We start from the raw sequence: 21,971 nt of genomic DNA, 5'->3' as shown, positions 1-21,971 counted from the left end.
AGTCTAAGACCCAGAAAGACTATCTTTGCTGGACTCAGCTTTGACTTGTGTGTATTTATAACCCAAGCAAGATCTTAAGTTGAGCCTGACTTTTCTCAGCTTTACTGCACAGTCCTCTTCTGCTTTCCCCATGATCAAGAAGTTGTCTATGTATGGAACAATGAGAGTATTCTTGACTCGAAGATAGGCAGTCATCTCGGCTACCACTTTGGAGAAGACTCTTGGCGTCACCGACAAGCCAAATGGCAGGACCTTGAATTGATAAGGCCTTATTTTTCCTTGTCTAAAAGAGACTCTTAGAAACCTTGGATGGTCTGGATGTATTGAGATATGATAATATACATCCTTTAAGTCTATGACCACCATGTAACAATTCTGAAACAAAAGCTTTATGATAGTGTTTATTGATTCCATCTTGAAGGTGTGGTATTTTATGAATTTGTTTAGACTGTTGATGTTGGTTCTTAATCATTTTTTTAAATAAAAGGGGGAGATAATATCCCCTTCCTATCTATCAGTACGTCACACAAAACCTGTTTCTCTATTAGACCCAGGACCTCCATCTCCAAGGCTAATTGTTCCTAAGATGACCTTCTGAGGGGTGTTAGTATGAAATTCTGTTGAAGAATATGCCAAAATGTTATCTTCGAGCCTGTCCATTTCTTCCCGCCACCTGTGGATTGGAATCATTGGGAAGGTTTTTTGCTCCCTGAAGAGACCACTGAACATAAATCTGGGATTTTTTATGTTCCTATTCTCTAGTTTCCTTCTTTTCCCCTGGAGGACATACTCTATTTCATTTTCTCCTCCAAAAGGACTCCCTCTTTGGATTTGATGCAAAAAAACTGGGAAAGCGTTTTTAATCCCTGGCATTTTCTAAAGTCATCCAATTTTTTGCCCAATAGAAACCGCTCGTCGCAGGGAATACAGCATAATTTATTTTTTGACTGGAAGTTCCCTTGGTAGACTTTAAGCCATAAGGCCCAACTAGTAATCACCAAAAAATAATACGTACAGGGTATAATTAGTAAGTATAACCAAAGGACTGAAAAAAACCCTTTTAAAATGTAACTTTTAATAAATACTGAGTAAAAATTACCCATATAAACGGGTCAGGAGACAGTAACACCTTAATCTATCTTAACACAAAAATGAAAGGATAGAGACTAAACGGTGGGGGGTGGGGCGTGATCTTTCCCTTACTCGCCCTACCTCACAGCGGGGGTTGGCACCCTAAAATCGACATGGCGCCCCCACTCGTCGACGGCTCTCCCTTATGACCCTCCAGGATCTTAACAAAATGAAACTACCACCACACCACAACCTTATCTAAAGTGCAATAATGCTTATAAGGTGCAATAAAAGAGCTATAAAGATCTAATGTGGAATAGTTTCCACAGGAAAGGGTCTTGTAGACAGTTACCCTTCTATTGATCTGATATGAGAAAGGTGCACAAGGTGTCTAATGTTAGAGACAGAGTAAATTTATACAGTTGCGATATACAGCAATAATGGACCTGTTTCCAGTCTCAACAACAGACATGACACCTATAGTATACCCAAATAGTATGCACAGTATGGTATTTGGGAGAACAATGTATACACTGTGTAGGCAGAGTAGTATACAAAAAAAAGACAATCGTATGTCAGTATGTCAATAAGCCATACACCACCACCTCTCAAATCATAAATGGACAAGAAAAAAAGATGGTCAAATAAAGGATGTACTCATCCGTATGCTGCCGCCCATCCCGACGCGTTTCCCCCTAGGATAATGCACCAGGGTTCATCAGGGGAAGGAGTGGGGCTTCTAGCGGTCCGAGGAAGCTATAGTAAGCTGCGTCTCGGAATAACCGCTCAAAGGATCCGAGGCAGCTATGATGAGCTGCGTCTCGGAATGACCGCTCTCAATGAAGGGCTACACATGCTCTAAGTATAAAGTACCACATCTCTGAAATCTTATGGTGAAAAAATAAAAAAGTAAAAACTGAATACTCAGCGGAGAAGCGAAAAGTGAATAAGAGCAAAAAGCTGCCCACTTCTGACATGGTAAATTGTTAGGTCAAATACTGATTAGAAGTCTGCTGGTGGAGACCCATGTTTGTCTACAGCAGTGTTTCCCAAACCCCGTCCTCACGGCCCCCCAACACATCATGTTTTCCATAGAATTACTTCCACCACCTGTGCAATAGTATAGAAATCCTGAAAATATGACGTGTGGAGGGCCGTCAGGACAGAAGTTTGGGAAACACTGCTCTACGGTGACACATTGTAACAAACTGCAGCAGTGTGAAAGTATCCCAACTATTATAAGAGACATTCAAACCTGCAACTTATGTTTAAGGATCCTGGCTGTGACTGGAGAACAGTAGAGTGGATTTTTCCATGTGGAAGACAAACCCATTGTATGGTCACTGTGCATATGAGAGAGAAAGAAGAGCCGGATGTGACCGCATTTTCGGATCTGCCAGAAATCCACAGCAATGGGTGTGTTGGGAAGAATTGTCCCATTCATTATCACCCTCCAGGTAGTTATCAAAGGTCTGCAAGACAAAGGACAAAAGAAACGTAATATTATGGATTTTAGCTGGAAGTGCAGAGCTGTGTGCAACCAAAAAATGCTATTTAAGGCCTCGTTCACACATCCGTGTCTCCGGTACCTGTGGTGAGTTTTCACACGTACCGGAGACACTGACACACATAGAACCATTCAAATTAATGGGTCTGCACATGTCAGTGTGTTTCCATGGACCGTGTGTCCATGTGCCCCACACGTAGATATGTCCGATTTTTACCGTCCGCATGGGTGGCAAAATATCCCTCATGTGTGCACACGGAGAACACACATTGAAGTCATCCGTGTGACACGCATCGGCGCTGGGAAAGAAGCTCTACAGTAAGTGCTGTTCCCCGACAGCGGGTGCTGAATACGCTCTTATCATTCTCCCCTGCTCTACAGGTGATCGGTGCGAACAGAGAATGATGAGAGTTATATTAAAGTCAGAAGGTTGACAGGTGTAGGCTTTTGGGACTATTACTCCAATCATCCGACACTTGCTGCCGCTAATAACAGTGACAGTAGGTGCGGATGATTGGAGTATTTCTCAGCCGCCGCCTGTGTTATAACAAAATAAATGAATGAAAAACCTGACCTGGGTTCCCCCCTATTTCCTTTAACCAAATCTCACAGCTGGGGGCTGCAACCCTCAGCTGTCAACTTCACCAAAATTGGTTATCAATAGAGAGGGGTCTTTAAATAAATAATTAAAAAAAAACGGTGTGGGTACCACCCATTTTTTACAACAAGCCTTGCTGAAGCTCACAGCTGTGGGCTGGTATTCTTAGGCTGGTAAGGGGCCATTGATATAGGCCCCCCAGCCTAAAAATGACAGCCCGCAGCTGCCCAGAAAAGGCACATCTAGTAGATTTTAAACTACCCACTATCTCTCCACCTCAATCCCTGATGAAACAGAATAAAAACATGCGTTGGCGGAGGGGGACGTGGTGTGCTCCACTTGGCTGGTGTATTATATACGATCATTCTCCATTGAGCCTTATGTAATCGGGTTGTGCACAATATATTAAACTAGATCCTGGTTAATTGCTTACTTTCATTGGTCCCATCTGGTACAAAATGTTTTATTATTGATTATTGTCAGCACTTGAGTAGGTGATATAATTATTGGTTACACAAGCACTTTTTTCATGAATGACATGTCCTAGGCTGTATACCATGGACCTTCTTTTCATTTCCTCATGTACGGTATTTGCCAGATGTAATTTATGATATATCGGACCACATGGTTATTTATCACATTGCAAATAATTTGTTTTCTATGTTCCTATTATACACATCTGTCCCCCTTCCTTGCGTCATTATTTTTACCTATTCCTGATTCCCCCCCCCCCCATTTTTTAAAAGGTGTGTTTATTTATTGTACAAATAAAATTCATCTATTTTTTAAGAATATTGATTCCTATGCCTCATTTCTGAACAAATCTCGTAGGTTTTCAGTTTGTATGTTCATAGATGTTTTGTTATTTTTGGTATTTTCTTCTATGTACAGTCATGGCCAAAAGTATTGACACCCCTGCAATTCTGTCAGATAATACTCAGTTTCTTCCTGAAAATGATTGCAAACACAAATTCTTTGGCATTATTATCTTCATTTAATTTGTCTTAAATGAAAAATAAAACACAAAAAGAATTGTTCTAAAGCCAAATTGGATATAATTCCACACCAAACATAAAAAAGGGGGTGGACAAAAGTATTGGCACCCTTTGAAAAATCATGTGATGCTTCCCTAATTTGTGTAATTAACAGCACCTGTAACTTACCTGTGGCACCTAACAGGTGTTGGCAATAACTAAATCACACTTGCAGCCAGTTGACATGGATTAAAGTTGACTCAACCTGTGTCCTTGTGTGTACCACATTGAGCATGGAGAAAAGAAAGAAGACCAAAGAACTGTCTGAGGACTTGAGAAACCAAATTGTGAGGAAGCATGAGCAATCTCAAGGCTACAAGTCCATCTCCAAAGACCTAAATGTTCCTGTGTCTACCGTGCGCAGTGTCATCAAGAAGTTTAAAGCCCATGGCACTGTGGCTAACCTCCCTAGATGTGGACGGAAAAGAAAAATTGACAAGAGATTTCAACGCAAGAGTGTGCGGATGTTGGATAAAGAACCTCGACTAACATCCAAACAAGTTCAAGCTGCCCTGCAGTCCGAGGGTACAACAGTGACCCCACTTCTTACCCCGAGACATAAAAAAGCCAGGCTGGAGTTTGCCAAAACTTACCTGAAAAAGCCTAAAACGTTTTGGAAGAATGTTCTCTGGTCAGATGAGACATAAGTAGAGCTTTTTGGGCAAAGGCATCAACATAGAGTTTACAGGAGAAAAAAAAAGAGGCATTCAAAGAAAATAACACGGTCCCTACAGTCAAACATGGCGGAGGTTCCCTGATGTTTTGGGGTTGCTTTGCTGCCTCTGGCACTGGACTGCTTGACCGTGTGCATGGCATTATGAAGTCTGAAGACTACCAACAAATGTTTCAGCATAATGTAGGGCCCAGTGTGAGAAAGCTGGGTCTCCCTCAGAGGTCATGGGTCTTCCAGCAGGACAATGACCCAAAAAACACTTCAAAAAGCACTAGAAAATGGTTTGAGAGAAAGCACTGGAGACTTCAAAGGTGGCCAGCAATGAGTCCAGACCTGAATCCCATAGAACACCTGTGGAGAGATCTAAAAATGGCAGTTTGGAGAAGGCACCCTTCAAATATCAGGGACCTGGAGCAGTTTGCCAAAGAAGAATGGTCTAAAATTCCAGCAGAGCATTGCAAGAAACTCACTGATGGTTACCGGAAGCGGTTGGTCGCAGTTATTTTGGCTAAAGGTTGTGCAACCAAGTATTAGGCTGAGGGTGCCAATACTTTTGTCTGGCCCATTTTTGGAGTTTTGTGTGAAATGATCAATGTTTTGCTTTTTGCTTCATTCTCTTTTGTGTTTTTTCATTTAAGACAAATTAAATGAAGATAATAATACCAAAGAATTTGTGATTGCAATCATTTTCAGGAAGAAACTGAGTATTATCTGACAGAAGTGCAGGGGTGTCAATACTTTTGGCCATCACTGTAGGTTTATATGTCCTTTGGGGAGTGGACTGAAAGAAGTTCCCAGTGCCCAAGCCCCATTTTCATGCCACTCCCAGCCAGTACCCCTGAATTACGAATGGGTCACCTGGCTATTTTTTCCCCCTGTCCCTCTTCTTTCCCCTTTTATCCACAGGTTTTTTTCTAGGGCATTTTGTGGTGTGTTAGCACACCATAATATATTTATATGTCTTTGTATCACTCCATCTTCACTATTTTTATATATTCACCATTCTACTGTTTTCCCACACACCTCACATTCATATGGTCTAATACCCTCCATACTGACAGCCTCCTCAGGTACAGCCGCCCACTCCCATTCATATGGTCTAATACCCTCCATACTGACAGCCTCCTCAGGTACAGCCGCCCACTCCCATTCATATGGTCTAATACCCTCCATACTGACAGCCTCCTCAGGTACAGCAGCCCACTCCCATTCATATGGTCTAATACCCTCCATACTGACAGCCTCCTCAGGTACAGCCGCCCACTCCCAGTCATATGGTCTAATACCCTCCATACTGACAGCCTCCTCAGGTACAGCCGCCCACTCCCAGTCATATGGTCTAATACCCTCCATACTGACAGCCTCCTCAGGTACAGCCGCCCACTCCCATTCATATGGTCTAATACCCTCCATACTGACAGCCTCCTCAGGTACAGCCGCCCACTCCCAGTCATATGGTCTAATACCCTCCATACTGACAGCCTCCTCAGGTACAGCCGCCCACTCCCATTCATATGGTCTAATACCCTCCATACTGACAGCCTCCTCAGGTACAGCCGCCCACTCCCAGTCATATGGTCTAATACCCTCCATACTGACAGCCTCCTCAGGTACAGCCGCCCACTCCCATTCATATGGTCTAATACCCTCCATACTGACAGCCTCCTCAGGTACAGCCGCCCACTCCCAGTCATATGGTCTAATACCCTCCATACTGACAGCCTCCTCAGGTACAGCAGCCCACTCCCATTCATATGGTCTAATACCCTCCATACTGACAGCCTCCTCAGGTACAGCAGCCCACTCCCATTCATATGGTCTAATACCCTCCATACTGACAGCCTCCTCAGGTACAGCCGCCCACTCCCATTCATATGGTCTAATACCCTCCATACTGACAGCCTCCTCAGGTACAGCCGCCCACTCCCAGTCATATGGTCTAATACCCTCCATACTGACAGCCTCCTCAGGTACAGCCGCCCACTCCCAGTCATATGGTCTAATACCCTCCATACTGACAGCCTCCTCAGGTACAGCAGCCCACTCCCATTCATATGGTCTAATACCCTCCATACTGACAGCCTCCTCAGGTACAGCCGCCCACTCCCATTCATATGGTCTAATACCCTCCATACTGACAGCCTCCTCAGGTACAGCAGCCCACTCCCATTCATATGGTCTAATACCCTCCATACTGACAGCCTCCTCAGGTACAGCAGCCCACTCCCATTCATATGGTCTAATACCCTCCATACTGACAGCCTCCTCAGGTACAGCCGCCCACTCCCATTCATATGGTCTAATACCCTCCATACTGACAGCCTCCTCAGGTACAGCCGCCCACTCCCAGTCATATGGTCTAATACCCTCCATACTGACAGCCTCCTCAGGTACAGCCGCCCACTCCCAGTCATATGGTCTAATACCCTCCATACTGACAGCCTCCTCAGGTACAGCAGCCCACTCCCATTCATATGGTCTAATACCCTCCATACTGACAGCCTCCTCAGGTACAGCAGCCCACTCCCAGTCATATGGTCTAATACCCTCCATACTGACAGCCTCCTCAGGTACAGCAGCCCACTCCCATTCATATGGTCTAATACCCTCCATACTGACAGCCTCCTCAGGTACAGCAGCCCACTCCCATTCATATGGTCTAATACCCTCCATACTGACAGCCTCCTCAGGTACAGCCGCCCACTCCCATTCATATGGTCTAATACCCTCCATACTGACAGCCTCCTCAGGTACAGCCGCCCACTCCCAGTCATATGGTCTAATACCCTCCATACTGACAGCCTCCTCAGGTACAGCCGCCCACTCCCAGTCATATGGTCTAATACCCTCCATACTGACAGCCTCCTCAGGTACAGCAGCCCACTCCCATTCATATGGTCTAATACCCTCCATACTGACAGCCTCCTCAGGTACAGCCGCCCACTCCCATTCATATGGTCTAATACCCTCCATACTGACAGCCTCCTCAGGTACAGCAGCCCACTCCCATTCATATGGTCTAATACCCTCCATACTGACAGCCTCCTCAGGTACAGCAGCCCACTCCCATTCATATGGTCTAATACCCTCCATACTGACAGCCTCCTCAGGTACAGCCGCCCACTCCCATTCATATGGTCTAATACCCTCCATACTGACAGCCTCCTCAGGTACAGCCGCCCACTCCCAGTCATATGGTCTAATACCCTCCATACTGACAGCCTCCTCAGGTACAGCCGCCCACTCCCAGTCATATGGTCTAATACCCTCCATACTGACAGCCTCCTCAGGTACAGCAGCCCACTCCCATTCATATGGTCTAATACCCTCCATACTGACAGCCTCCTCAGGTACAGCAGCCCACTCCCAGTCATATGGTCTAATACCCTCCATACTGACAGCCTCCTCAGGTACAGCAGCCCACTCCCATTCATATGGTCTAATACCCTCCATACTGACAGCCTCCTCAGGTACAGCAGCCCACTCCCAGTCATATGGTCTAATACCCTCCATACTGACAGCCTCCTCAGGTACAGCCGCCCACTCCCAGTCATATGGTCTAATACCCTCCATACTGACAGCCTCCTCAGGTACAGCCGCCCACTCCCAGTCATATGGTCTAATACCCTCCATACTGACAGCCTCCTCAGGTACAGCCGCCCACTCCCAGTCATATGGTCTAATACCCTCCATACTGACAGCCTCCTCAGGTACATCCGCCCACTCCCATCAGGACAGACACACAGAAATGCCTTTGTTGACTTGCACACCCTCCAGCAGTTCAAAACGGCCCAACCAATCACATCACGTCTTTCATGCTTCAACATTCCGGAATTTCCTTAGAGCCGCGGTCTGATTGGGCAGAAGGGAGACTGCCAATACCTGACCCACAGGGAGAGTAGTAATAAGAGAATCCGGTGTACCTCCGCCATTCACTGCGGTCCTTATAGCACAGCCAAGAACATGCAATCAGCCGCCTTTACAGCTAAGGGGAAGTAGTACTGAGTGCTTGGGACATAGCTTGTCTGTACACCGTCCGCGCCGAATATTTCACGCATGCGCAGTTCAGCTCCAGATCAATGCTTGCAGGGTTCTGCTGCTTCTGCCTTCCCAGCCCGGATATACGGAGCTATGCCGGCAGAGCGCCCATCCTCGGTGAGACCCCATAAGCACAGCGCATTTCCGTGTTCTCTTCTGTTGTATTGTGTAAGGGGCGCGGGCACAGCAAGGCGGGGCTTCCGGGTGTGCTGACCCGCCAAAATGGTTAACCCTTCAGGTGACGGGCTCGTGTACAGTGGACCTTGTTATTGTAATGTCAGCTGCTCTGGTAATACAGGGGCTGTACGGTCTGTCCAGTCATATTCCCTGTGCAGGGGCCTAAGTGTTCATGCACTCGTGTAATGGGGTCACCTGGCCACGTTGCCCCAATGTCAGTGGTGTGTGATGAGTCCGGCTTGTGACCTCCGAGACACCGGGGCGGACAGTTTCAAGCTTGTTTGATTTCCTCTGGCCAATAAATAAGTGATCCTGGACATCCCCTTTAAGGCCGGCGTCACACTTGCGAGTTTTACGGACGTAAGAGCGCAGAAAATACGTCCGTAAAACTCGCAAAACATACGTCCCAATTATTCTCTATGTCCCTGCTCCTATCTGCCGTATTTTACGGATCAGTATTATACAGCTTTCTACGGCCGTAGAAAATCGCAGCATGCTGCGTTTGTCACCGTATTTCGCAAAAAAAACGCCAATGAAAGTCTATGGAAGCCCCAAAAATACGGATTACACACGGACAAGCAGTGTGACTTGCGAGAAATACGCAGCGGTGTTAGAGAGAAAAGCCGGCAATTCAGTGCGGTGTACAGTAAAATCACACTGACAGCTTACAGTAGAATAGGTAGAATAAATGTGTACACATAGAATAGGTATATATATATATGTCAGTGAGACACATATATGTATATATATTCTTCATACAGCGCTAGACAGCTTTAAAGCCGGTAATTCAATTACCGGCTTTTGCTTTCTCCTTCCTAAACCCGACATGATATGAGACCTGGTTTACATACAGTAAACCATCTCATATCCCCATTTTTATGCATATTCCACACTACTAATGTTAGTAGTGTGTATGTGCACAATTTGGCCGTTCTAGCTAGTAAATGAAAGGGTTAAATGGCGGAAAAAATTGGCGTGGGCTCCCGTGCAATTTTCTCCGCCAGAGTAGTAAAGCCAGTGACTGAGGGCAGATATTAATAGCCTGGAGAGGGTCCATGGTTATTGCCCCCCCCCCCCCCCCCGCTAAAAACATCTGCCCCCAGCCACCCCAGAAAAGGCACATCTGGAAGATGCGCCTATTCTGGCACTTGGCCACTCTCTTCCCATTCCCGTGTAGCGGTGGGATATGGGGTAATGAAGGGTTAATGCCACCTTGCTATTGTAAGGTGACATTAAGCCAAATTAATAATGGAGAGGCGTCAATTATGACACCTATCCATTATTAATCCAATACTAGTAAAGGGTTAAAAAAAACACACATTATTAAAAATTAATTTAATGAAAAAATCACAAAGGTTGTTGTATTAATTTATTCTACTCTCAATCCAATCACTGAAGACCCTCGATCTGTAAATAAAAAAAAATAATAAACCAACAAAATCCTTACCTTCCGAGGATCTGTCATGTCCAACGATGTAAATCCATCTGAAGGGGTTAAAATATTTTGCAGCCACGAGCTTTGCTAATGCAATGTTGCTCATGTCTGCAAAACCCCGGAGAATGTAGGTAAAGTAGGTCAATGACCTATATTTACCTGCATTTGCGGTGAGGCGCCCTCTGCTGGCTGTTCCTAGATCGTGGGAACTTTCCTAGAAAGCTCCCTGGCTCGAGATCATAAGAGGGCGCCCTCTGCTGGTTGTCCTCATATGAACTCGAGCCAGGGAGCTTTCTAGGAAAGTTCCCACGATCTAGGGACAACCAGCAGAGGGCGCCTCACCGCAAATGCAGGTAAATATAGGTAATTGACCTACTTTACCTTCATTCTCCGGGGTTTTGCAGACATGAGCAACGTTGCATCAGCAAAGCTCGTGGCTGCAAAATATTTTAACCCCTTCAGATGGATTTACATCGTTGGACATGACAGATCCTCGGAAGGTAAGGATTTTGTTGGTTTATTTATTTTTTTTTATTTACAGATCGAGGGTCTTCAGTGAGTGGATTGAGAGTAGAATAAATTAATACAACAGCCTTTGTGATTTTTTCATTAAATTAATTTTTAATAATGTGTTTGTGTATTTTTTAACCCTTTACTAGTATTGGATTAATAATGGATAGGTGTCATAATTGACGCCTCTCCATTATTAATTTGGCTTAATGTCACCTTACAATAGCAAGGAGGCATTAACCCTTCATTACCCCATATCCCACCGCTACACGGGAATGGGAAGAGAGTGGCCAAGTGCCAGAATAGGCGCATCTTCCAGATGTGCCTTTTCTGGGGTGGCTGGGGGCAGATATTTTTAGCCAGGGGGGGGGGCCAATAACCATGGACCCTCTCCAGGCTATTAATATCTGCCCTCAGTCACTGGCTTTACTACTCTGGCGGAGAAAATTGTGCGGGAGCCCACGCCAATTTTTTCCGCCATTTAACCCTTTAATTTACTAGCTAGAACGGCCAAATTTTGCATAGACACACTACTAACATTAGTAGTGTGGAATATGCAAAAAAAATGGTGATATGAGATGGTTTACTGTATGTAAACCATGTCACAAATCATGTCGGGTTTAGGAAGGAGAAAGCAAAAGCCGGTAATTGAATTACCGGCTTTCTGCTATATCGCGCTGGATGAAATATTAATATATACATATATGTGTCTACTGACATATATATATATATATATATGTATTTATATATATATATATATATATATATATATATACAGTATATATGTTTTTGGTTTTTTTTACACATGGATCCCTTGTATAGCCGTATGTCGGTTTTGCAAGCCTGCGATAAAAACACGCAGTACGGATGCCATACGGATTACATACGGAGGATGCCATGCGCAGAAAACGCTGAAACACCCTGCCTACGGAGGAGCTACGGACCACTATTTTCGGGACTTTTCAGCGTATTACGGCCGTGATATACAGACCGTATTTTCATACGCTGTGTGTGACACCGGCCTAATTGTGTCAGGCCGACTTTAACCCAGTGCGTATAACGACTGGCCATAGGTCTGCCGGCCCAGATGCCACAGCCTCGTGTGTGACAGACCCTCGGACAGCCCGCACATGGACCCCGGTTTACCGACATCTAAATTTAGCAATGTACGGACAGGCTCAGGAGCTGCATTCTGCTACATGTTTTGCTTCTTAAAGGGGCTGTCCGGGACTATAACATTGATATCCGGTAGCTGTCCCCGGTGTCGGCGCTGGCCGGAGCTGCACAGCACTGATCTGTAGACTGAATAGTGGTGGCTAGGGTTGAGCGACTTTTACTTTTTTAGGGTCGAGTCGGGTTTCACGAAACCCGACTATCTCTAAAGTCGAGTCGAGTGAAATCGGCCGATTAGGGCGAAAAGTCGGGGATCGACCGAAACACGAAACCCAATGCAAAGTCAATGGGAATTTTTTTTTTTTCTCCCTCTCCCTCTCCCTCTCTCTCTCCCCTCCGTCCCTGAACAGAAAAGCTGTTGTTACACATTGCAAATCGCTACAGCGCACAATCGACAAGATGACGATAGGCGTCCACGCCCCTAAGACCTATGTCATCACTCTGCCCACGCTCCTTCATTGGCTGAAAAAATGGCGCCAAGCGCATCATACGAAACGCGACTTTGGCGCGAAAGTCGCGTACCGCATGGCCGACCCCACACAGGGATCGGGTCGGGTTTCATGAAACCCGACTTTGCCAAAAGTCGGCGACTTTTGAAAATGAACGATCCGTTTCGCTCAACCCTAGTGGTGGCAGTTAGGAACATCCGCCCTGTATTCACATCAATAGGGCTGGATGTGTGGTACACGGCCACTATACAGTCGAGAGCTGTGCTGTGCTCCATAACTGAGTAGGTACGTCCGACACCGGGAACAGCTGATCGGCGGGGCAGCATGCTGCGATTGTCTCGGACCGAGGAAAAAGTCGGCTGCTGGGAGCTGCCCCATAGCTTAACATTGGTCCGAGTGCAATGCGATTTTTTTTTATTGCATTGCACTCGGCCGTTTCGCCAGCGTGACCCCGGCCTAAGTAGCATCCAGCAGAGATGATAAAAGCACAACCAACCGGAACCCCAAAATACCGACCATACGTCCAAAATTATTAAATAACATAATGTTTATTAACAAATCAGGTAGATAATAACAGAAAAATCAATTCACAAATTGCGTTAATAATAAATAAAGTATTACAATTTAAAAACAAATCTTGGTATTTTGGGTTTGCGTTTGGTTGTGTAGTTAATTTTCCGACTGTCTATTTTTTCACTTGGTCCATACACACGGGTAGCGGGGGGTTTTGTACTATATCACCAGGGTGTAATACACATATACTGCTATCCTTTTCTTGTTTTAGAGATGATAAAAGGCAGATTTCCCTACCGATCTCCCTGCTCCTCTCCTAGACCTGCCCCGGTCCTCCTCTGCCTCTCCCAGCTGGCACAGGTACGGTACGTCACCACTTCATCCCTGCTGCGTTTGGTGATTTGCCAGAGGGTTCATATGTCCAGAGCTGGAGCGACAATCACCTGGCAGCACTAGAAGAGGAGTTTTGGGAGAATGGATTGATGAGGATGCTTCTTAGTTATTTTAATTGACACTACTACATGGGTTTTTTTTTTAAATTGGGGTTGACAAACACCTTCAGGTCTCGTGCACCTGACCGATTATCTTGTACGAGTGCAGTCCGTGGTTTGCACGGATAGTACTTGTACCCATGATAGTCTATGGGGCTTTGTACATGACCGAGTGATCCGATGAAAAAATTGCAGACCTGTCCTAGTGTCAGATCAAATTCGGCTTCATAAGCCTATGGGACCGGGAAAACATCAGGTCTCTGCAGTAACGCTAGCATGGTTACAAACACTGTCCTTTAAATGTACTGTGTGATGAGAAAAAGTGGTAGAAAATGAAGGAAATATTTTTGATATATGAAAGAATAATGTTTTACATTCTTTCAGCGTCTTAGTGCTCCAGTGATAAAACGCTTCTCCTTTGCATTTTTTCAGTTTTAAGAAATTCCGTGTGTTAGCCTGTCCTCTAGATCGCGGACAAGGAGAGTGCCCATGATGCCATACCTGGGGTCTGAAGATGCTGTGAGGGAGCTGAAGAAAGCACTGTCTAATCCTCACATCCAAGGAGACAGATTGCGATACAGGAATGTCATCCACAAGGTGATCCGGTAAGAAACACGCTGCGGACTGCAGATGATTATAGAGTCATTTAGTAAACTTAGTGCAGTGCCATTACTATTCTTGCAGTCATATTTAGGCATAGAAGAGATATCTGGTTTCAAATTATTGCTAATGGTAATATTCCTGGGCAGTTTTCCAGTTTGTAGTGTCATGGCTGTCTCTAAGGCTACGTTCACATTAGCGTTGCGCGCCGGTGCGTCGGCGACGCAACGGCGACGCAACGCGCGACGCACCAAAAACGCTCGCAAAAACGCTGCGTTTTGCGACGCGTGCGTCGTTTTTTGACGAAAATCGGACGCACGAAAAATGCAACTTGTTGCATTTTCGTGCGTCCGACGCTAGCGTTGAAAACGACGCACATGTCGAAAAACGCAAACAAAAAAACGCACGCGTCCCCTATGTTAAACATAGGGGCGCGTTGCCGCTGGGTCGCCGCTGCGTCGCCGACGCAACAGCGACGCACATTAGCGTAACGCTAATGTGAACGTAGCCTAAGGCTGCCGTCACACTAGCAGTATTTGGTCAGTATTTTACCTCAGTGTTTGTAAGCCAAAACCAGGAGTGGGTGATAAATACAGAAGTGGTGCAAATGTTTCTATTATACTTTTCCTCTATTTGTTCTACTCCTGGTTTTGGTTTACAATTACTGATGTAAAATACTGACCAAATACTGCTAGTGTAACGGCGGCTTAACCCTGTAAAGCTGGTCATACTGGACAATCCTTCTTAAGGGGTATAGGCCAGTGCCGCTTTTCCGTAGGCAGCACTACACCCCCTATTCAGATACAGGCAGTGCTCTAACTTGTGTAAGGCCTCATTCACATGTCGTTTTTTCTGTACAAGTGCTAACCATTTTTTTCCCAGATAGCTCTGTCCATATGGAGCTGTCCATATGTCTGAGTGGTCCAGGCAAAATTTGTCAGATCAAACTCTGGAATGAAATGCTGAGTTAGTGAAAAAATCATGACAGCACTTAGTTGCCATCCGTGTGCTGTCAGTTTTTCACTGAATGAAAAATAGGAGAAGAGGAGAAATGGTTTTTTTCCTCCATCAGTGAAAAAAATGACTCAAAAAGGTGAAAAAAAAACGTCAATGAGACCTAACAGTGGGGAGATGCTATGGAAGAAGTTGTCAGCCTTACTGTGACACAGCCATCGTACTGATATTATGCCGTACAATATTTTTTTGAAGGCACATGACTCTTGGAGTTGATGTATCCAGTGTCTTTATGGAGATGGTTAAAGCCAGCGCTACTGTGGATATTGTGCAAAAGAAACTGGTTTACTTATACATGTGCACGTATGCCCCTCAAAAACCCGATTTGGCTCTATTAACCATCAACACCCTATGTAAGGATTGCTCGGACCCCAACCCTATGGTGAGAGGATTGGCGCTACGGAGCATGTGCAACCTCAGGTCAGTATTTTATGAAGATTTAATTATGTTACTTACATTGAAGTACATACAGGTAAGAGTTTTTCTCTACATCCTCCATCTTGTATCTGAATTGACACATAAGTATTATATAAACCAGGCACGATGTGCAATACCTGGCCCATCCGTGGGAACCCTCACCTGCAACAACAGCCTCAGGGCTCGTTCATACTAACGTAGTTTTGGTCTGAGTGCTGTTCATGGATAAAAATGGATGGCACTTGGACCAATATTATTCAGTGGGCAGTGCCGATGAGCAATATTTTTTCACTGACCGAATCTGCGTGTGAAAAAAAATTGCAGCATGCCATAGCCTGGATGAACCTTGCCCATCTAAGTCTATAGGTGGGTAAAAAAAAAGCTGATGTCATACGGAGCCACTGTATAACATCCAATCACGGATACATTGCAATTCTGTAACATTGTATATGGACTGCACACAGATGACAAGTTAGAAAAAAATCGTCCCACTTTTCTGGATGAAACTCGATTTTTTTTATCTGCTCGTGTGTACCTACATACACATACAGTCATGGCCAAAAGTATTGACACCCCTGCAATTCTGTCAGATAATACTCATTTTCTTCCTGAAAATGATTGCAAACACAAATTATTTGGTATTATTATCTTCATTTAATTTGTCTTAAATGAAGAAATACAAAAGAGAATGAAGCAAAAAGCAAAACATTGATCATTTCACACAAAACTCCAAAAATGTGCCAGACAAAAGTATTGGCACCCTCAGCCTAATACTTGGTTGCACAACCTTTAGCCAAAATAACTGCGACCAACCGCTTCCGGTAACCATCAATGAGTTTCTTACAATGCTCTGCTGGAGTTTTAGACCATTCTTCTTTGGCAAACTGCTCCAGTTCCCTGATATTTGAAGGGTGCCTTCTCCAAACTGCCATTTTTAGACCAGTGCCAGAGGCAGCAAAGCAACCCCAAAACATCAGGGAACCTCCGCCATGTTTGACTGTAGGGACCGTGTTCTTTTCTTTGAATGCCTCTTTTTTTTCTCCTGTAAACTCTATGTTGATGCCTTTGCCCAAAAAGCTCTACTTATGTCTCATCTGACCAGAGAACATTCTTCCAAAACGTTTTAGGCTTTTTCAGGTAAGTTTTGGCAAACTCCAGCCTGGCTTTTTTATGTCTCGGGGTAAGAAGTGGGGTCTTCCTGGGTCTCCTACCATACAGTCCCTTTTCATTCAGACGCCGATGGATAGTACGGGATGACACTGTTGTACCCTCGGACTGCAGGGCAGCTTGAACTTGTTTGGATGTTAGTCGAGGTTCTTTATCCAACATCCGCACAATCTTGCGTTGAAATCTCTTGTCATTTTTTCTTTCCCGTCCACATCTAGGGAAGTTATCCACAGTGCCATGGGCTTTAAGCTTCTTGATGAGACTGCACACGGTAGACACAGGAACATTCCGGTCTTTGGAGATGGACTTGTAGCCTTGAGATTGCTCATCCTTCCTCACAATTTGGTTTTTCAAGTCCTCAGACAGTTCTTTGGTCTTCTTTCTTTTCTCCATGCTCAATGTGGTACACACAATGACACGGGACAGAGGTTGAGTCAACTTTAATCCATGTCAACTGGCTGCAAGTGTGATTTAGTTATTGCCAACACCTGTTAGGTGCCACAGGTAAGTTACAGGTGCTGTTAATTACACAAATTAAAGAAGCATCACATGATTTTTTGAACAGTGCCAATACTTTTGTCCACCCCCTTTTTTATGTTTGGTGTGGAATTATATCCAATTTGGCTTTAGGACAATTATTTTTGTGTTTTTTCATTTAAGGCAAATTAAATGAAGATAATAATACCAAATAATTTGTGTTTGCAATCATTTTCAGGAAGAAAATGAGTATTATCTGACAGAATTGCAGGGGTGTCAATACTTTTGGCCATGACTGTATGTGAAGCTAGTTAGAGTCAGCGGACCTGCTGTCGGGCCGGGTATTGTGATGGGTTCTAATGTGTAGGAGTTACAGTTTTCCTTTTCCTCCACTTGGACCTGTTCTATATAACAACTTCTGGATTGCTGTATTTTGTAATAATGCACAGTGGTGTGTCTGCAGGATACATCTATATGGTTTACTTTCGTTATTACAAAGGAAGCAGAAAGTATATAAAAATTTTCTTACGCCTGTTGCTGACTCAAAAAAAGCAGTGCCTGCCCTAAAAAAGTACATTACCTGTAGAAATTTCAAGTAACCTTCATTAAACATGAAGGTTTATTAAGAAGCTTTTATGCTTTATTAGGGTACATGAGCATCATGGATCGGGGTCCCCCACTGACTCCAGTGGTCCTTTGCTTACATGGATGTCCATTCAGCTGCCTGCCCACCATGTAATACCGCAGTATTCATGCATCCGCAGAATCAGCTTTTTGCCAGGAGCAGGACCCAGGGCTTTCGCCTGATCATACGTGGGCTACATTTTGAAGTGCATTGTCTCTGAGTAGCCAACCCTTTACATTTTGTGGCTTTTTATTTTTTTGCCATAATGTCTGATCTCTCTCAGGATGCCAGGGATCCAGGAGTACATCCAGCAGCCTGTTCAGAATGGACTGCGAGACAAAGCTTCCTATGTGAGGAGAGTGGCAGTGCTGGGGTGTGCCAAAATGCAGAGGCAGCAGTGGGATGTGGAGATTGGTAAGGATTTTGTCACATTTGTCAATTAATTTCTAGAATTAATGTATCACTGTTTTTAGCTGTAATGTACCGGCAACTGACTCGATCATATCTGTGCCCATCAACCTGGAAAACAGGGATAGTTTTACTGGTTGATGATTTTAACCCTTGCTTTGCTCCCTGTGAGTATGACATAAGTATTGAGAAGTAAGTACTGGTACGATACTTGTCTGGACTCTTTCTACTTTTAAGGGATCTAAGGGATGACGTTTCTCCTTGTGGATTGGTATGGCTAGCATGACATGCCAGTGTATGGAGGCTTATAAGCCTTGCAATGCTCCTCTGGGAATAAATATTCTATTTGCCTCTACAGAGAGGAAGAGGACTTTAAGGGAAAGTTCACACAGGGCGTTTTTGCTGCTTTTTTTTCTGCAGCAAAACCTGATCATCTTGGCAGAAAAGAAGCTGCATCAAAAACGCAGGTTCAGGTGCGTTTTTGGTGCGTATTTGGTGCGTTTTTCATGCGTTTTTTGGTGCTTTTTTTTTCTTTGTACATGCTAATGTCCTTGGATTTTCAGCAGCAAAAACACAGCACATAATGATACCTGCGTTTTTGCTGCGTTTTTTTCAACACCCATTCAAGTCAATGGGTGAAAAAACGCTGAAAGAAGTGACATGCTCTATGTCCAAAAAACGCAGCAAAGCACAAAATACTAATCACACAGAAAACCAATGTGTGAGCATGAGATTTCTGAAATCTCATAGGCTTTGCTGGTATTGTTAAAAGCAGCTGAAAATTAGCATTAAAAAAACGCAGCAAAAATTCCCCCTGTGTGAACTTACCCTAACTCTAGTGCCACTTTTTGAAAGTAGCTATTCTAAAAGATACTAATGACCTTTCAATGAGTCTTACCATATGACTTGAGATAAAAGATTACCTGGTTTGTAGTCCAGTCAAAATACGAAAAAAAAAATACTTTACCCTGAATAAATTCCAAGAAAGCGTTTTATAGTTTTTTTGGTAGTATTACATGTAGGGGAAAACATACTAAAAGTTTACCAAGATAGGGCTACCACAAAGGGTCCAAATGTGACGTCAAAGAATATGGCCGCCAAAGCTGTAAAATGTTAAATGTGACTCGCCTTGCAGTGTCTATCAAATTGTCCACCTCTTGTCCACCAAAAGAAACGGATTATCCGCTCACTCTCGTACCAGTAAACTATGGCTGAATTACCAACAGATGGTTGGAATAGCAAGGGAGCTTATCGAGGCCGATCGTACAGGATCCTGGCTGATGCACCTTCATGCTGTAGCCGAATGTTTGCCCATTCTTGCAGCTGCTGGGCATGGGAACTATGTGAAGGCCGCCTACCTTTACCTCCAGTCTATGATCACTCTGGAAGATGATATGCCACCAGTCTTCCATAGATTTATGAATGGCTTGCATGTTGTAAGGCGGACTGATCAGTACTGGGCAGGCCTGGGTGGCGACCTAGTCATCGAGCAAGCTCTGATGTACTCCCTAAAAACTGCAGAAGGACTCACCAGAGGAAGTGGAATGTCCGAACATCAGAGGGCCTTGTGGACTCGGTCTGTGCCAGTGTCCTCTTCCTACAGTGATGCAATGCAGGGTTTCACTCGCCAGAGCTTTGTCACCAGTGAACAACACAAGGAGGCAAGAACATCAAGGACGAGAAGAGATTGTGAAGACCTGGAGAAAATTGTAGATAAACTCAAGACCTTTTCACCTTTCTCTGATGAAGTGTCTCTTCGCAACATTATCACCGGTGTCAATGCAAATAAGGATGTGAATGTTCATAACCTGTTCACCATTGGCAGAGAAATAGTGGCAACAATGGAGGGTCAATCACTGTTTTCAGTTAAGTACAAGCGGTCAATGAAAGCCAAGACCCTGGCATCCAGTGAGGTTATTGACGTTGATAAGGACAAAACAATAGACCCCGCTCTTTTGTTCCAAAGGTTTCTTGTGGTGTCTCAAACTGCTGAACTTTCCCTTGATGAGGTGATGGCCTATGAACTTTCACCATACCCACCATCCCTCTTTGAGGCAAAACATCTCTTACGCAAACCAAACAAAGCACAACTGATGGCTGCTATAAAAGAACAGAGTTCACATGACGCAGTACTCAAGGATGTACCCGAAGTGGAACATTATGTTCTTGACGGAGGTTCTCTTCTCCATCGACTGAAGTGGTCAGAAGGAAAGACATATTGTTCAATCGCTGAAGACTATGCATCTTTCACACTAAAGCACTATGGTAAGGCTACGATAGTATTTGATGGTTACATTGGAGGACCAAAGACTAAGTACATTACCCATCAGCGACAGCGCAAAAAACAAACAAGTAACAGATGTGGAGATTGCTAAGGCAGTAGTGTCAATGTCATCCAACAAAAGTACTAGTCTCATTGGTGAAGATACAGATCTTTTGGTGTTGTTACTTCATCACGCATCAACCAGCGATGGCAGCAAGCTTTATTTCTACTCAGATAAAAGGAGTCCTGCAACAGTATACGACATTAAGGTTATGAAGAAGTTCCTGGGAAACCATGCCTGCAGCAGTCTTCTGTTCCTTCATGCATTCACGGGTTGCGATACCACTTCCGCGGTTTTGAAGGGAGACTCGGTCTTAAATAGCTGTGCTAAAATCTTTTCCACACCTAACAAAAACAGAGCTGAGATTGAAAACGCTGGGTATAAAGCGATGGTGGCATTGTCTGGGGGCAAACCTGGAGACAATCTGTCTGCAATCAGGTATTCTACTCTCTGCAAAAAAGTTGGTTCAGCCAAAATCTTTGTTACACCTGAACGACTGCCACCGACCTCCTCAGTAACGAAGTATCATGCCCTTTGGAGTTACCTCCAAGTCATGCTTTGGATGGACAATGGTGAGGCCATGGACACTACTGAATGGGGATGGGAATTGCAGAACAACAGTCTAGTTCCAGTGATAATGGATACTTCACCCGCGCCAGAAACACTTCTGAAAGTAATTCACTGCAATTGTTCTCGTGGTTGTAGTACACTTCGGTGCACTTTCAAAAGACACAGACTTACCTGTTCACGGGTATGCGGACCATGTCAAGAAGGGCATTGTGACAATATGAGTGAGGAAGCAGTGTCTGATGATGAAAATAGTGACTATTGACCTGACACACTTATTCAGTGATGAAGTAGGTCTTAAAATGCACTGTGTATTAATTCTATAATTTGTAGAAATGTACATGTATGTCATGACGTCATGGATGACGTCATGACCTTGCCTGTCCATGTACAGTACAGACCAAAAGTTATACACAGCTGATAGTCCTACTGAATAGACTGTTAGAATTTGTTTTATGGCAAGAAAAAAGCAGCAAAGTAAAGAAAAATGAGTAGCCATCATTACTTTAAGAAATGAAGGTCAGTCAGTCCGAAAAATTGGGAAAACTTTGAAAGTGTCACCAAGTGCAATGGCAAAAACCATCAAGCGCTACAAAGAAACTGGCTCACATGAGGACCGACCCAGGAAAGGAAGACCAAGAGTCACCTCTGCTTCTGAGGATAAGTTTATCAGAGTCACCAGCCTCAGAAATCGCAGGTTAAC

General features: G+C 44.4%; 2 protein-coding genes across 2 annotated transcripts in view; one reads left to right on the top strand and one right to left on the bottom strand.

The window, feature by feature from the left end:
* Window positions 1–9,091, bottom strand: part of DCLRE1B (DNA cross-link repair 1B) — a 49,904-nt gene extending 40,813 nt beyond the window's left edge. Inside the window, exons 1-2 of the mRNA XM_069761771.1 lie at window positions 8,807–9,091; window positions 2,327–2,543 (exon numbers count right to left, since the gene is read on the bottom strand). Of these exons, the coding sequence (XP_069617872.1) occupies window positions 2,327–2,515 (189 nt within the window). The 5' untranslated portion in view covers window positions 2,516–2,543; window positions 8,807–9,091. The remainder of the gene's footprint in view (window positions 1–2,326; window positions 2,544–8,806) is intronic.
* Window positions 8,926–21,971, top strand: part of AP4B1 (adaptor related protein complex 4 subunit beta 1) — a 29,860-nt gene continuing 16,814 nt past the window's right edge. The window contains exons 1-4 of the mRNA XM_069761770.1: window positions 8,926–9,038; window positions 14,102–14,274; window positions 15,479–15,703; window positions 18,253–18,383. Coding sequence (XP_069617871.1) covers window positions 14,159–14,274; window positions 15,479–15,703; window positions 18,253–18,383 — 472 coding nt within the window. The 5' untranslated portion in view covers window positions 8,926–9,038; window positions 14,102–14,158. The remainder of the gene's footprint in view (window positions 9,039–14,101; window positions 14,275–15,478; window positions 15,704–18,252; window positions 18,384–21,971) is intronic.

The sequence above is a fragment of the Ranitomeya imitator genome, chromosome 3, assembly GCF_032444005.1.
Source record: "Ranitomeya imitator isolate aRanImi1 chromosome 3, aRanImi1.pri, whole genome shotgun sequence".
NCBI classification, from domain to species: Eukaryota; Metazoa; Chordata; class Amphibia; order Anura; family Dendrobatidae; genus Ranitomeya; species Ranitomeya imitator.
The sequence above is the reverse complement of the archived record's forward strand: the minus strand, read 5'-3'. Positions and strand labels throughout refer to the sequence as shown.